The 13,759-nt window shown below is 38.1% G+C and overlaps 1 protein-coding gene across 1 annotated transcript in view; it reads left to right on the forward strand.

Moving 5' to 3' along the window:
• The window catches only part of PDGFC (platelet derived growth factor C), a 120,503-nt gene that overhangs the window by 62,016 nt on the left and 44,728 nt on the right, over positions 1-13,759 (forward strand). The window contains exon 2 of the mRNA XM_035548624.2: positions 7,559-7,754. Coding sequence (XP_035404517.1) covers positions 7,559-7,754 — 196 coding nt within the window. The remainder of the gene's footprint in view (positions 1-7,558; positions 7,755-13,759) is intronic.

A 13,759-nucleotide genomic window follows, 5' to 3' on the forward strand; every position in this document is an offset into this window, starting at 1 on the left:
TACGAAATTCAGGAAGTGGAAGAGGTTTTGTTGTGGGAAGATGAGGAAGTGGTGATGACCTCACACTGTTGATGGATGAAGGTCAGGTATTTAGGTTGATTGTATCTGCTGTCTGCCCTTGACACTATTGATCATGAAGCTGTTTACTATCTGCTAGTCCTTGAGAGGATAAGGGGAGTGACTCACTCAGAATGGTGTTTTTTCCTCTTTTCCCTTTTTTTCTCTTTTCCCTCCTTCCTCACCCCCCTCCTCCTCTAGGAATAAAAAAAAAAAAAAAAAAAAGAGTAGTTACAGATTATTATGGCTTTTTTTTTGTCATCACAACAATACAAATGAGTTGCAAAGCATTAAAAGAAAAATAAGGATATAAACAACTATTCTTTTGCTGTGCATACAACAAGTACTTTTATTTCTATCTCATTCACCTTGACTGATGAACTTTGAATAATTCTTCTATTGAATCTAATACAGTAATGACATATAGATGAGTTACATGCCTAGCTGTTATCTAAACCATATAGACTAATGAAATAATCTTCAGAAGAAACAGCATAAAGATATCGCTGAAGTTTGTGCTTCTATTGATAGTCTAATATGCTTTCTTTTTGCTTAAAAAGTACAGATGTGGAATCAGTCACTTCTTAGTGTTTTATTCCATCTGCATTTGTCAAGTGGACTCTTTTATACCCGGTCTGTAGTCTTTTAAATATGTACGTTCTTACAATTATCAATACCTTTTTAGATCTTAGGTTGGACAGTTGTAGTGTGCATTTTGGAATAGCAATGCACCCAAGAATAATTGTGTTCTTCCTGGAATCAGCTGTAGTGTAGTCCTCATAAAACTTCATGTTGGAAATACTTTCCTCTTCATTTCCATCTCCAGCACAAGTCATGATTCTGGTTTAATTCACTAACTATCTAAAGGGTTTTGGGTTGAGGAAAGAGTGCAGAATTTTCTGTCCTTAATTGCAGCTTTATCTGTCTGAGAAGATTTGGGTCACTCAAGGTAGCAGCTCTGTAGTTTAATGGAAGAGGATGGCACTAGGGCGCAGTCCTTGACTGGAATCCTGTTTGTTGGAGGATTGTTGGTATTTTGCATATTCATATTTATTTCAGGATAACTGTTGGCCCATGACTGAAAAAAGCAGATGATATTATTATCAGTCTATTATAAAGTAACTATTCCAACAGCATTAGGTATTTAATAGAGATGGAATGCCTTTCATATTCAAGCCAGCTTGAATATTGATTCCAGTGAAGCCAAGACTTTACCTGTGGACGTTGGAATAAAGTGCTTATTGAAACACTCCAGAGTAATTAGATCTTAGAGCATGTGATAACACCAGAAAGTTACCTCATCTAACATTTAGCAAAAGGAATTCTTTATCTTGGCTAAAATACAGTATTTATCTAGTTTTAAAAGGTACTGAGAATTTCAGAACCAAGATTGCCTTCCAAAAGAGATTGGTCTGAAAAAAGATCTTAATAGAGGTTTCTTTTATTTTTGAACAGATTTGCCATGCACAGGATGAAGAAAACAAACAAAAAGCAACCAACCAAACAAAAAAACACACACAAAAAACTGTTTAATTGCCATCCTCATCTTTGAGCAGAAGCCAGAGCACTAGGCAAAGGGCTGGCAGAATACTTGAAAGGTTATAAACTTGTAAAATAAAGTATAAACTCATTTTTGTTTCTTGATGCAATTTGGAATCAAAGAAGATTTGTTAGTGTATGACTAGTCATGGTTATCTTCTGCAAGACATTAAGTCATGCAGCTGTTTGGAAACCTCATTACATCTGTTACTACATTTCCATGCTCAGCTCTCCAGTGATGTCTGCCCCCCGCGCTTTCTTACCCTTCCTTTTGTCCTTCCTTCATTGGCCAGCTTCCAAAACCCTGGCTTCCTGAAGATCAGTTCTGCTGCTCTTCTCTGCTCATCTTGTCTGTGCGTACCCCTTCACATAATGTCCTTTGCTTAGCTGAAGGAGAAAGACTAGCCAGCAGATAAATCATATATGTTATTCAGTGCCTCAGGTAACAGTAAAAGTCTGAACTCAAAATGATAACTGAAGGAAAAAAGAAATAGGATAAATTGTAGGGTTTAAAAATGATAGTAAAAACAAATACAATTCTATATATGTTCATCTAGAGTTGTGTGAGCTGAATTTTTTTACATGTCTTTTCACATGTGTAAGTATGTGTCAGAGGGAGGAGTAATCTGAACAAGGTGTAATATTTCTCCTATGTTTCCAATTTGTTACTTTACATCTATATAATACTTTATAAGTTTGTTAAATTTGCTTAATTTCAGTGGCAAGTACTTGTTTAAATTAGCAGATTTCTAGTCAGAAGGTGAATTTATCAAGTGACAGCTCATACGTGTATATTGTGTTAAGGATTTGTACACTTCTCTCTGTGGTTACTTTTTAGTAATAGCTGAAGAATCACATCAGCATTTCAAATAGGTGCTATATCAAAGCATCGAAACAACTCCGAATGGAAACTCCACCAAAGGCTTGATGTGTCTTGGAGATTTAACCCAGAGAAGCCACAAACCATACTACTTAAGAAAGCTATCTTAGGAGATACAGCAAGCCTGTGTGAAGTTTTCTTTGCTCGCTACTTGAAAAGGTGATAATGAAAACAAACCCTATGTGCTTCAAAAGCATTTCTTGTGGTACTTGAGGCATGCTGGTTTGGGAGAGCTGACTGCTTTCTGGGTAGCCTGAAAACTGGCTGGGCTGCCAGGCTCTAAGGCTCGGGACTAATGGTGGCTGGCAGTGAGTGGAGGAGGGTGAAGAAGCTGGGCTTGTTTAGGTGGGGAAGAAAAGGCTTAGTGGCAGTCTGATAGCAGGCCTACAGTTGCCTGAAGAGCGGTTACAAGCCATGACCAAGTTAAACTCTTCTTGTGGGCCACAGTGAGCATAAAAACAAAACAACTTGCTCCTCCAAGAGAAAAACAACTCAAAATTGCAAGTTGAGAGGTTCAGATTGGACATTAGGAAAACATCTTACCCTGGAAGATAGTATGGCACTGGAGCAGGTTATCCAAAGGAACTGTGGAGTTTCCATCCATGGAAGTTTTTGGGTGTTGGCTAAAAAAATGCTAATCCTCAGTTGAGTGACCTGCTGTGGTGCGAGCAGGAGTTGTAACCCAACCAGGAGCTTGGACTGGAGGTCTCCACAGCTCCTTTCATAGAAGCATCCTTATGATTTTGGGTGGTTTTACCCTGATACCTATCTTATACGTTGAACAATATTGAGCTGAGGTATTTGTCTTCAATTTTCTGCCAGTAACAGATCATTTTCCAGTTTTTCCTTTGTACCTGGCAAAAGAGTTAAATTTCATTTCGATTGCTGCATATAGCTATGAAATGCCTGGAGGCAACTGAACCAGAGACATAGGATAGAAAGAGGTATTCCTGTATTCCTTTACTTATTACTTTTGAAAGTAGGCTTGCTGCTTTTTCAAAGTTTGGTAAAAAGGAAAAAAGAGCATGTTATGTTACATTTCAAAGGATTTCTTCTACAAAGTCTGTTTCTGTACATAATGTGTTGTTTAAAAAAAAAGTTATGGGATTGTTGCAGGAAATCCTTTCAAATAATAAAAAATGCATCCTTTTCGTAGTTCTGTGGTAATGAACAAATAGTTACTGTCATCTTTTGTTACTGAGTTTTAAGGCAGAGGACTCTCACATACCACAACATCACTGTATAGCAGAAAAAGCTCTAATCTTAATCCGTAAATATTTAGAGCTGAGAATTTTCTTTGTTTGAATTTGACATTGTTTTTCAAGCATTGATAGCCATATATGGTCTAAGGTGATTTCTGAAGGCCTAAAAGCTGCTATTCTTAATTAAGGGCTACTGAATAAAATCAGTGAAATATCTATTGATAATCCATGATTAGCAGGACTCTGATTTTGTCCTATTTACAGAAAAGTTGCTTTCTGAAGTTAGTGGAGGTTTGGCAGAAAGCTTTGGAAATTGTTACCATTACCGAGCACCTCGGCAGCAAACCTGCCCTCAGTGTGGCGGCACCCAGGGCTGAGGCTGTTTCTCTGCTCCTTCCTTGGTGCTCCTCTTCAGTCTCCTCCAGAGCTGCACTCAGTTTGTCCAAGTTTTACCTGTGACCCTCGCTAAGATGTAGTGATTATAACGTACTGAGAAGAGGTATTTGCTATATTTAAGAAGTGTCAGCGCTGATCTTTGTGAAATGTATTGTGCCCATGGGGAAAGAGGCCCACTTTGAAGTAGGCAGGAATGAGCTTGTCTTGTCGGTGGGTTTAATTTCAGTTTACAGTGGCATCTGCTGATCTGCTCGGTGATACCGTGGTTTTTCATCTGTTACCATTGCAGTGAAAGGGTAATGCACTGCCGCGCATTCAGAATGCCTGGAATCTTGTAATTTTCAGGGACAGGCTCTCTACATTGATAGATATATAAATCTGGTGATAGCATCTTGCACCACATCAAAGACAACTGCAGCGACTCATTCTTCAGCTTCAGGCTCTGTGAAGTGTGTGCTGTCCTTCCCTAATAAGTGTAACCGTGTCATATCCCAGGGCTGGCTTAGGGGTTCGTTCCCCATCCGGTGTGCCCCGTTTCCAGAACCTTTTGTTGCAGGTGATCTCTGTTGCCCATCGCTCAAAGAAGCTTCTCACTGAAGCCCCTGTCTGTCTGGTTTCCCTTATGTTATAGTGCTGCACCCAAGCTGGGATGGTGCCTTTCCTGCCTTAGTCTCACCCAGTCAGATGCTTTTGAGTTGATCAGTGCTGTCTGTGCAATTATATATATATATATATTTTTTTTTCTTTTTGGGGGTGGGGGTTGCTGAATAGAAAGGCAGACAGGTCATGGCAGCAGGGACTGATGTGTATATCTTTGGAGTTACACAGCCAATTGCTGTAAATCTGGCTGAATTTGTTGTTCCTTTTTAGGTGTAAGGTGGATTGATTTATCCCTAAAAATAAAGGCAGTAATTGTAAAGCCATTCCACACACACACACACACAAAAATAGGCACTATAGTGTCAACTTAGCCAAGTTCAGGTGGCTGGGCTCTTTACACAATTTACTCAAAAGAAATTTTCAGAACATGCATGAACTCAGAAGGAGAAGTCTAGCTTTTTATGGTATGGTGGTACAGTTTGTTTACGTAGAATGGATAAAAAGGAATATTGCAGCTTATCTGAAGACAAATAGCAAGCTTAAATATCCAGTGACAGCAATTACTTGCCTTTGTAGTCATACAAAATAATTCTTTTGTAAGAGAAGAAATTCCACTGTGCAAGAGCAAATATTTGAAATGGAGCAAGTGATGTGTATGAGAATGTGATGTTTTTGTGGAACAACGTTGTATGTAAAACACATTTTTCCTTCACAAATGAAGGAGTTGAAGGCAAGTCCTGTTCACTAAATTGCAATATGCCTTTTTGTTCTTTTGCCCTTTTTAGTGACTTCTCATTTGATGTGCCTGGACTACTTGCAGTGCTGTGGTTATCATTGTATTGATGGTAGAAAAGGAAACACTTACTATGTTGTGAGATATAATGTGATTTGTAATCCCGCCTGTGCTTTTAAAGACAAAAAGAACCACTGAATATAGTGTCATCAGTGAAATGGTGTTCCTCTGCATACTTTTGGAAGTAACACTGGTGTACCAGGCTCTGGGAAAGTCACTTATTATTGTTGGCTGCTGTGTTTAATGTGGAGCTCTCAGCTGACATGCTATACGTTGGAGAAAAAATGCTTGTGACTCAGCTAACAAAAACCCAGGGAAGTGTCTGAATTAGGAACCTTGTCTCTCATGCCTCCTTTCTTTGTGCTTTTCTCTTATTACTGCGTGCTGTCCTCCCTTATGTGTACACAAGACTGTACTGTCAGTTCTGTGTAACTGCGTGTGGATACTGGCAAAACCACACTCCATCAAGTTTATGTAAGCAGCAATTCCACTTAAAAGAAAAATTTCCATTTTCATACCACAAGTAGAAAGCATGAGTCCATCAGAATAGAAGGCAAATGTCTGTCAGACTTTAAATTACATTTAAGTATAGATTAATTCTTTTAAAATTGCAATGCTGTTTCTGTGGCCTTCTTTTCTTGCAGTACATTCATTTAGTTGTCAGCCTTCACATGTAGCTATAATAAGGAACAATTGCAGTGTATGTTTTCATTGTAGACTGAAGCATAGGCATCTTACAGAGCTCTAAATGTATCTTCATCATAATGCTGCTTATAAAACAAACAGCAATGAAGTAACTAACTGCAGAATGAAACGAATTGTCAAAAAGAAAATAATGTGAATTACTTTCCAGTATAAAACTACAAGCATATTTAGTTACTAAAATTATTAATTAGGTAACTGATGATTCCTATGATTTACTGCCTGCAATGTCAAACCTGCCTGTATCCACATTTTAAGAAAAAGTTAAATACAGTAGAAGCTTTGTGTTATAGCTTTTTTTAATACTTTGATGTGCTTATGGCATTAAATTTTGTCAATTAGGGATCTTGTCATTGCATGTCATGATGTTGAAAGGTATGCAGATTAGGTCAATGCCTGCTGTTTGCAGCTAACCCCCCCCCCCCCCATAAGCTGATTCCAGCTGCTGAGTATGAGTTCCTGGGAATGTTGGGCACTTGGGAATGAGGTTGTTTGAGGTATTGTGAAGAGAGCTGTTGTGTGTCCCTGACAGTCCCTGCTACTGCACACCAAAGGAGTCCTTTCCTTTTGGTAACTACTCGCAGTTGCGAATTCATCACCGGAAGAGATTTTTTTTTTAAAGCAGTTTCATTGTTCCTGTGTGCTTTAAAATCAAAAGTAGTTGGCTTATTTCTTTTGAATTTATTTGCTGCCACATAAGACATTTAATTTTACATGTGTTTTGTAGTCTAACAATGCTGAAGAATTTTGAGGAATGCCCTCTATTGGGGCTTGTCAGTAAATGTGTAATTTCATATACTTGGTGACTTTCTCATAGCATGTCCCAGCTTTGTTCCTGTATCAAGATAACTGTTCTGATACAGCCCTCAGCAGGGAGGCAGCCATCAAAATCCTTATCACCAGACCCAGCAAATATAAGAGTCTCCACTAACTAGAGACAAAGTGAAACCAGTCCTTCTGTGGTAGGTGTGAGGTGTGAGCAGATCTCTCCCTGTACCTTGTGTGATCTCTGCAGTTTCCAGTAACAAATGCCTGAAGCCATTGGCAGCCTGCGTGCTGTAGTCCCTTGGGTTGCTGGGCCTCTGTAGGACTCCAGTCTTGGGTTCAAGTGTTGGAGTCTAAGGAACTATACAGCCACATTTCTCTTACCTCCACTTGAACTAGTGTTCTGCTTTCTGAACATCAGCTGAGGCTTGGGCTTGAATAACTTTTTGCCGGCAAAATATTATTTATCTCTTTGTCTGTTGTTACTATATGTATTTTTCCATGCAGGAATTCCTTTGAAGAAGCAAACAAAACAAAAGGCCTTTTTCTGTGCATGCTATAGAGACACTTTAGGAAAAGGAGAAGAAATGCAATATTGATGCATGTTTTCTCTCTTTACTGTAGGAGTGCAGGATCCTCAGCATGAGAAGATAATTACTGTGACTACTAATGGAAGTATTCACAGCCCCAAGTTTCCACATACATACCCGCGCAACACTGTACTAGTGTGGAGATTAGTAGCAGTAGATGAAAACGTATGGATACAGCTTACTTTTGATGAAAGATTTGGGCTTGAGGACCCAGAAGATGACATTTGCAAGTAAGTTTACTTTTGCTTAAGCTTATGCAGTAGCTGAAGGAAGGTGTGGGGGATGGAACAAGGGTATTGCTCAGCTTTTTGCAAAAACATGACACCTGCATGTCAATATATTTATGAAAATGCATCTCTTAAGGTATTAGCTTCTGATTTTATTTGCAGTGCTAGTAAAGCATTTCATGCTTGAAAGCTTTGGAGTCCCCCCATCCTCTATCTGCATTCAATATCTGGGCCCCAGACATACAATGGTACAGAAATGTGGAATGTTTAATATCGCTCTCTTTAAGTTGAAGGTTTTGACGTTTGGGAAAATACTACTGGCAGTTAGAGGAATGAGTATCTAATTTTACAGAGAAAAATTGGGTAAACAACATTACATGATTTGTAATTCAGGTCAAGACGCAAGGTACAGCATCCCTGTTCAAACAAAACTACCATACAATACTCTAATGGCCTTTAATGGTCAAGTTCTCAATTTTCTATGAAAAACAGCACTTAAAGTAGTTCATTGTTTGATATTCTTCAATGGTATTGTTTTTTTCATGACTTCAGTAAGTATTCTGTCTGCTAAATGACTGGCACAGGTTTCTGTTGAATCTGTGTTTCCTTCCTGTGATTAGCATTTGAAGGCTGCTTAGCTTGAGAGAGACACAACCAGGACACTACAGGCACATGGATGGATGTAGTTCTCAGCCAAGCTGGCTGATTGATCACGTTGTAGGTATTTTGTGACAGTAGGGGCAGATGTTGTATGAGCTTCCTGTGGGTAGGTGAAAGGGGAGAGATCCTAATCTCTTTTATCCCATATCTATCTGCCATCGTAGTAACAGATCGTAAAAAAACAAATGTATGAATAATGGTGCATTGTCTGAACTCCTTTCAGTAAATTAACAGATAAAACATGTCATTTGGCATATCCTGCTTTGATGTGTTCCTGGGGAGGTATTTCACACAAGACCTTCCTTTCCAAATAGTTCTTTCTATTTTTTTTCTATTTTGGATTTTGAGTACCTTGTATGCTTATTTGATGCTTGCTTTCTGTTTTTCTAATTAATTGGTCTTCACTTGTTTTTATCAATGTCTGATTACAAACATTGATTACATATCAATGTCTGATTACAAATTTGAATTTCTTAGAGGTTACTTTTGCACTTACTCTTAATTTGGAAGCTGAGGTTCACAACAGATGGACGGATATAATTTTCATAATAATGAAGGGAATAATTGTCAAGGCCATGTCAAACAAAAAAATACTAAGAACTATAAGCATACGTTTGCTCACATGAGTGCACTCCCTTGCACAACTTTTTTTTTTTTTAATGAAAATTTAGCTTTATCTTTTCTTTGCGTATGGCAGAGTAAAGTGGCAAATGAAAGAAAATCCAGGTAGGGTGACTCATTCGTCCACTTGCAAAGAAAAAAGTGAGATAAGTTAAAATATTTTAAATATTAAACTTGAATATAATTTTAATGGGAGTACATTTAAGTTAACAAGGTGACAAATACAAAAGTACTAGTCAAATCAAAAAACAGTAATAAGTCACTCATAATCTTCCCTTGTAATTTTATCACACTCATACATGTGTGTGGAGACCAGGAAGTTGTATGTATGCAAATCCTGGTATGTGCACTTTTGAGGACATATTGTGCTTTTTGCCTTGGAAGGTATGACCCTCTGGGGGGGAAAAAAAGTTTTGTTTTTTAACCAAAAGAGAAAGCACAGGTAGGGTTCCTGCAGTTTAAATTCAGTAACAGTCTCACTAAAGGAAGGGCAAGTGTACCTTTTTTTGATGCAGAGTGAGTAGAAGTAATTGACAAGTGGAGGAAATAACTGAAGTGCAAAGAGTTGAATTGCGTAAAACAATTTACACAAGCCAATTAAGTTACTGCATTATCAGTAGTTCTTATGAAGTTATCACAATAATATCTCTTTATAAGTAATGTCTTGTGTTTCTTAGCTCTTGTAGTTCTTAGCAAAATTATTTTAACTTCTTTCCATTACTTTCTGTAGAAAAGCTAAGGGTTTTTAACTGCATCCCATGCTATTTTTGACTCCACCGTGTTTCTGCCCTCTTGAAAGGCACAAATCAGTATTGTTTCTGCAGAGTACTCAACAGTTTCTCCAAAGCCAAGTTTGTGTCAAAGAAAAAAAAAAAAAAAAAAAGGCATGACATTTAATGTGTTATTGCTAGTGTAACTCTATAGCTTATAGTGGCCTGATCCTATAGTTCTAGCCCATGACTGAAACCAGGTAAAATCTGCAGCACAGAAATGCTAGGCTTTCTTTCCAACACCCTGCAGTTTGTAACAGGCTATCTTTCTCCCCCTTCTGAAGTGTATGACAGGACTTGATGTGTCACCTACAGTGGTCCTTGTCCCATATTCTCAGTTCTTCCACCTGCTTCTCAGGACACATGTTCTGTGCGATGCAAAAGCCTCCTCTGTAGGTTGTAGGGCTCTGTAGTGTCAGTTTATCTGACCACTGAGAGAATACACTGGAGTATTTTTGTTTAAGATAATTAAAAGCTTCTTAAATGTCAGTCATTCCAATATTGCTCATACATAGGGGGAAAAGTAAAACAGAAGCCCATCTAGCCATATAAAACACTTCTTTGCTTAATATAGTTCTATAACAAGAAAACAGTGATAAGAAATGTCCTAGATACTTCCTGAAGCTTTGGCAAATTTTTTGTCTGTTTCTGTGGCTAGAAGCTAACATCTGACTGGCGTGGCCTCTGCATTTGGATTTCTCAAAAGTCAGTTCCAACACTTTAGCTATTCTGTGAGGTCTTTTCATCTAGAACGAGCGTAACGCTTTGCAGATACCTTGAAGGTGCCAGTGTAGCCTCCACTTTAAGTAGCTTCCTGAATCTGGATCAGAGTGATCCTGCATGGCTATTCTCCACTCCATGTTTAATTTTTTATGTAGGAACTAGATCTGTGCATTTATTTCTGAATAGATTTAGGTTATTTTGTTGATGGTACGGGTACATACCTCTCTGCAAAATGCAGTCACTTCAGTCTTGTGCACTTTGATTTCAGCTTGTACGCTTTGATTTAGAAAAAAGTTATGAGCAAACAATTCCCCACCAAGCCAAGCAAACACAAAGGAAGGACGCAGTCTCCTAGCTGTTTCATGGAGCGTTGTTCAGATGACAGAACTGCTGTTAAATTTTCCTTACATAACGGAATTTCTAGCTAGCAGAGGCATACTGGATTTACATTCTGTATGCCCGGCTTTTCTGGTGAAGAAAAGCAACTTTTCTTTTGCTGATATGACAGTTCATTATTTTCATGATGCTAGCCCCTCAACGTTGTTTTAATCATTAGGCCATTAGACTTCTGTGTCTGACAGCTCCTATCATCGGGGAGGTGCCATAACTCTCCTTGACCAGGAGGGATTGATTTTTTGCTCAATTGTTGCTTGTTTCTGTAATTGTTGCTTTCTGTCTCTGAGAACATACATGGTCTTCACGGAGGAAAGCTATATCTGTGCCTTCCTGACACAGAGGAGTTTATCACAAAGCTTTTATCACTGTATGCTACGCTTGCCTTTACCAGGCAGTCTGATGATGTGACTGGGTTGTACATCGCAGAGTTACATCACAAAACTGCAATAAGAAAAGAAAAAAATATCCTGTCTACATTAGTAACGTCCGCCAAACTCACCCTTGCTGTGCACAGAATGGCAATGGTTGTTCATCTCAGTGGTGGTGGCAGCTGTTCTTTCTAATTATCAGATGATTTCAGTCTGTTTGACTTTTATTATATCTAATAAAAGGGAAATGTGTCTCAAATCCAAAGTGCAATTACTGTAGATAAGATTATAAGGATTACAATATACAAGTGGAATGTGGAACTGACAGACTGTTGAATACTTGATGTCACCTGAACATCATCCTCATTTTAGGATAGGTATATTCATTTCCATGTCTCTTCAGTCCTTTAATAACTCCAAGTATGAACTATAGTCTGTTCTGTAGGCTTTTCTTTGTTTTTGTTTGAGGCTTTTGGCAGCTGCAAATGTGAATCTGTTGATGCAGGTAAATGCTTCACTTAGAGAACTATAAAAGTTTTGAAAGAACCCCCAAACTTCTCTGGTTAATGTGCAATATGTAGAACTTTTGCCTGAAGAAAATTAGGAAACCTGAAGGCAGCTGTCAGTGGTAACATGGGATAAAATCTTTGAGTAGTGCTGTGGCTCTTGCACTCCTCTCACATGAAATTAAATGCTTAACTCTTAATTCCAGGAATGTTCTTCCTGTGAGGTTAATTAAGATGATGCTTTTAAGATGCAGAGCCATGTGCAATAAATTCACTACCTCCCTTTTCCATAACATTTCTGTAAGCTGCTTGCCTTCACTTCAGGTCTTTTGACCGAACTGCACCCAAGCTGTTCCCTTCCATTCTGGGAACATCAAAGATCTTTGGTAGAAACCATCATCCAAACTGCTTAAACAGTCCTGTATGTTCCTATTGAATGTAGTGTTAGGAAAGTGTTGATAAGGGTTAAAAATTTTGAAGATTTGGCTCAGTCTAACAAGGCTGAAACAAGTGTATTAGAAGAAACATAAAGACATTGTCCGTAGTCAGTGGCTATGAAGAAGGAAAACATTTGCTTAGCTGTCTTTTTGACATAAATTATGTCAAATGCATACTATGCAGTGGTGAGTTATGGTAAACACAATAAAAAGACTAAACATTTTGTTACATAATCTTCTAAAGGGAGCTTTCCATGTAATATAAGACCCAATGAGTAACTTAGAGCACATGGAGCTTCCTTTCTTGTGATTACAACATTCTCTCTCCATCTAACCTGTAGAGTAAAATACAAATGCATAGCTGCAGCTCCAATGTGACTCAGTGAAAAAAATGATTGATGTTCCACTTCTGTTTGGCCCATGTCTTGGAAACACCTAACTGCATCAACAGAGCACGTGCATGAAAGAATAAATCCAGCATCTTTTTCTTCTGGAACCTGCAGGGGGAAAAACAAAACAAAACAAACAAAGAAAAAACAACCTCATATTATCTGGTTTTGCTTTGAGAGCATTGTAGAGACAATATTAACGTATGTGGTAAGAACAAACTATCAAGCATAGATTCCAAATGAAATGCATCCTCTCACCATTTGATGTGTCCTTGCTGTCTGATGGTCTTAAATGCTTCTGGTGGACATTTTTATTTCAAGAAGCAGTGATTACAGAGGGTGAAGTTATCCCTTTGGTAGGTAAAAAGTTTAAGTTGGCATTGAATAACTGGACAAAGACCTTTAAATAACTGTATTTAAAGAGGAATGGGTGCAGACAATGTTTATGGTGACCCATGTCACTAAGTAGCTGGGCTTTTTTTTTTTCCTGTCTCATTTCAAGGTTGGAGGGATTGCTGCTGCCACCTCTATTTGAAAATTCAGAAAGCAGTGAGGAATACCCCCAGAATCTCTAAGGCTTCAAATGTGTTACAGTGAAGATCAGTCCTTAAAGCTCTTTTCTTACCGCTGTTGCCTTGGAATTTCAATGTGTTCAGATGTAGCCACCAAGTCCTTGTGATATTCTATGCACATAGATGGGCTGGGTTCTGCTTAGATGAGTGTACTTATCTGTGATACTTAAATGTCTCTTTCATCATTATCTATATAACAAGTTCAGCAAAAGTAAAATCATATTAAAGTTAAAATTCATTGTAGCTGTGTTCTACATTCAGATCCACTTGGATAGAAACTATTCAATTAATAGCTGAAATTATAAAAAAAAAAGCATGAGCTCTCATTCTTCAATACACAATTTCTTTTTACCCTTTTTTCTCCCCAACATATAAATTCCTTGTCAATCACTTTTATTCAAAATCTGAAACAGGGTCATATAATTTAAATGGCCAGGAGGAGTTCTAGTATTCAAGTGCCTTAGATTAATTGAAATACTGATAGGAAAGAACTGTTATGAAACAAGTGATTTAAGCTGAAGTCCTTGGTAGCAACATAAAGGTTTTACAGCTGGCAGGAAGGTGGC

This window comes from Cygnus atratus, chromosome 4 (assembly GCF_013377495.2).
Source record: "Cygnus atratus isolate AKBS03 ecotype Queensland, Australia chromosome 4, CAtr_DNAZoo_HiC_assembly, whole genome shotgun sequence".
Lineage (NCBI taxonomy): Eukaryota > Metazoa > Chordata > Aves > Anseriformes > Anatidae > Cygnus > Cygnus atratus.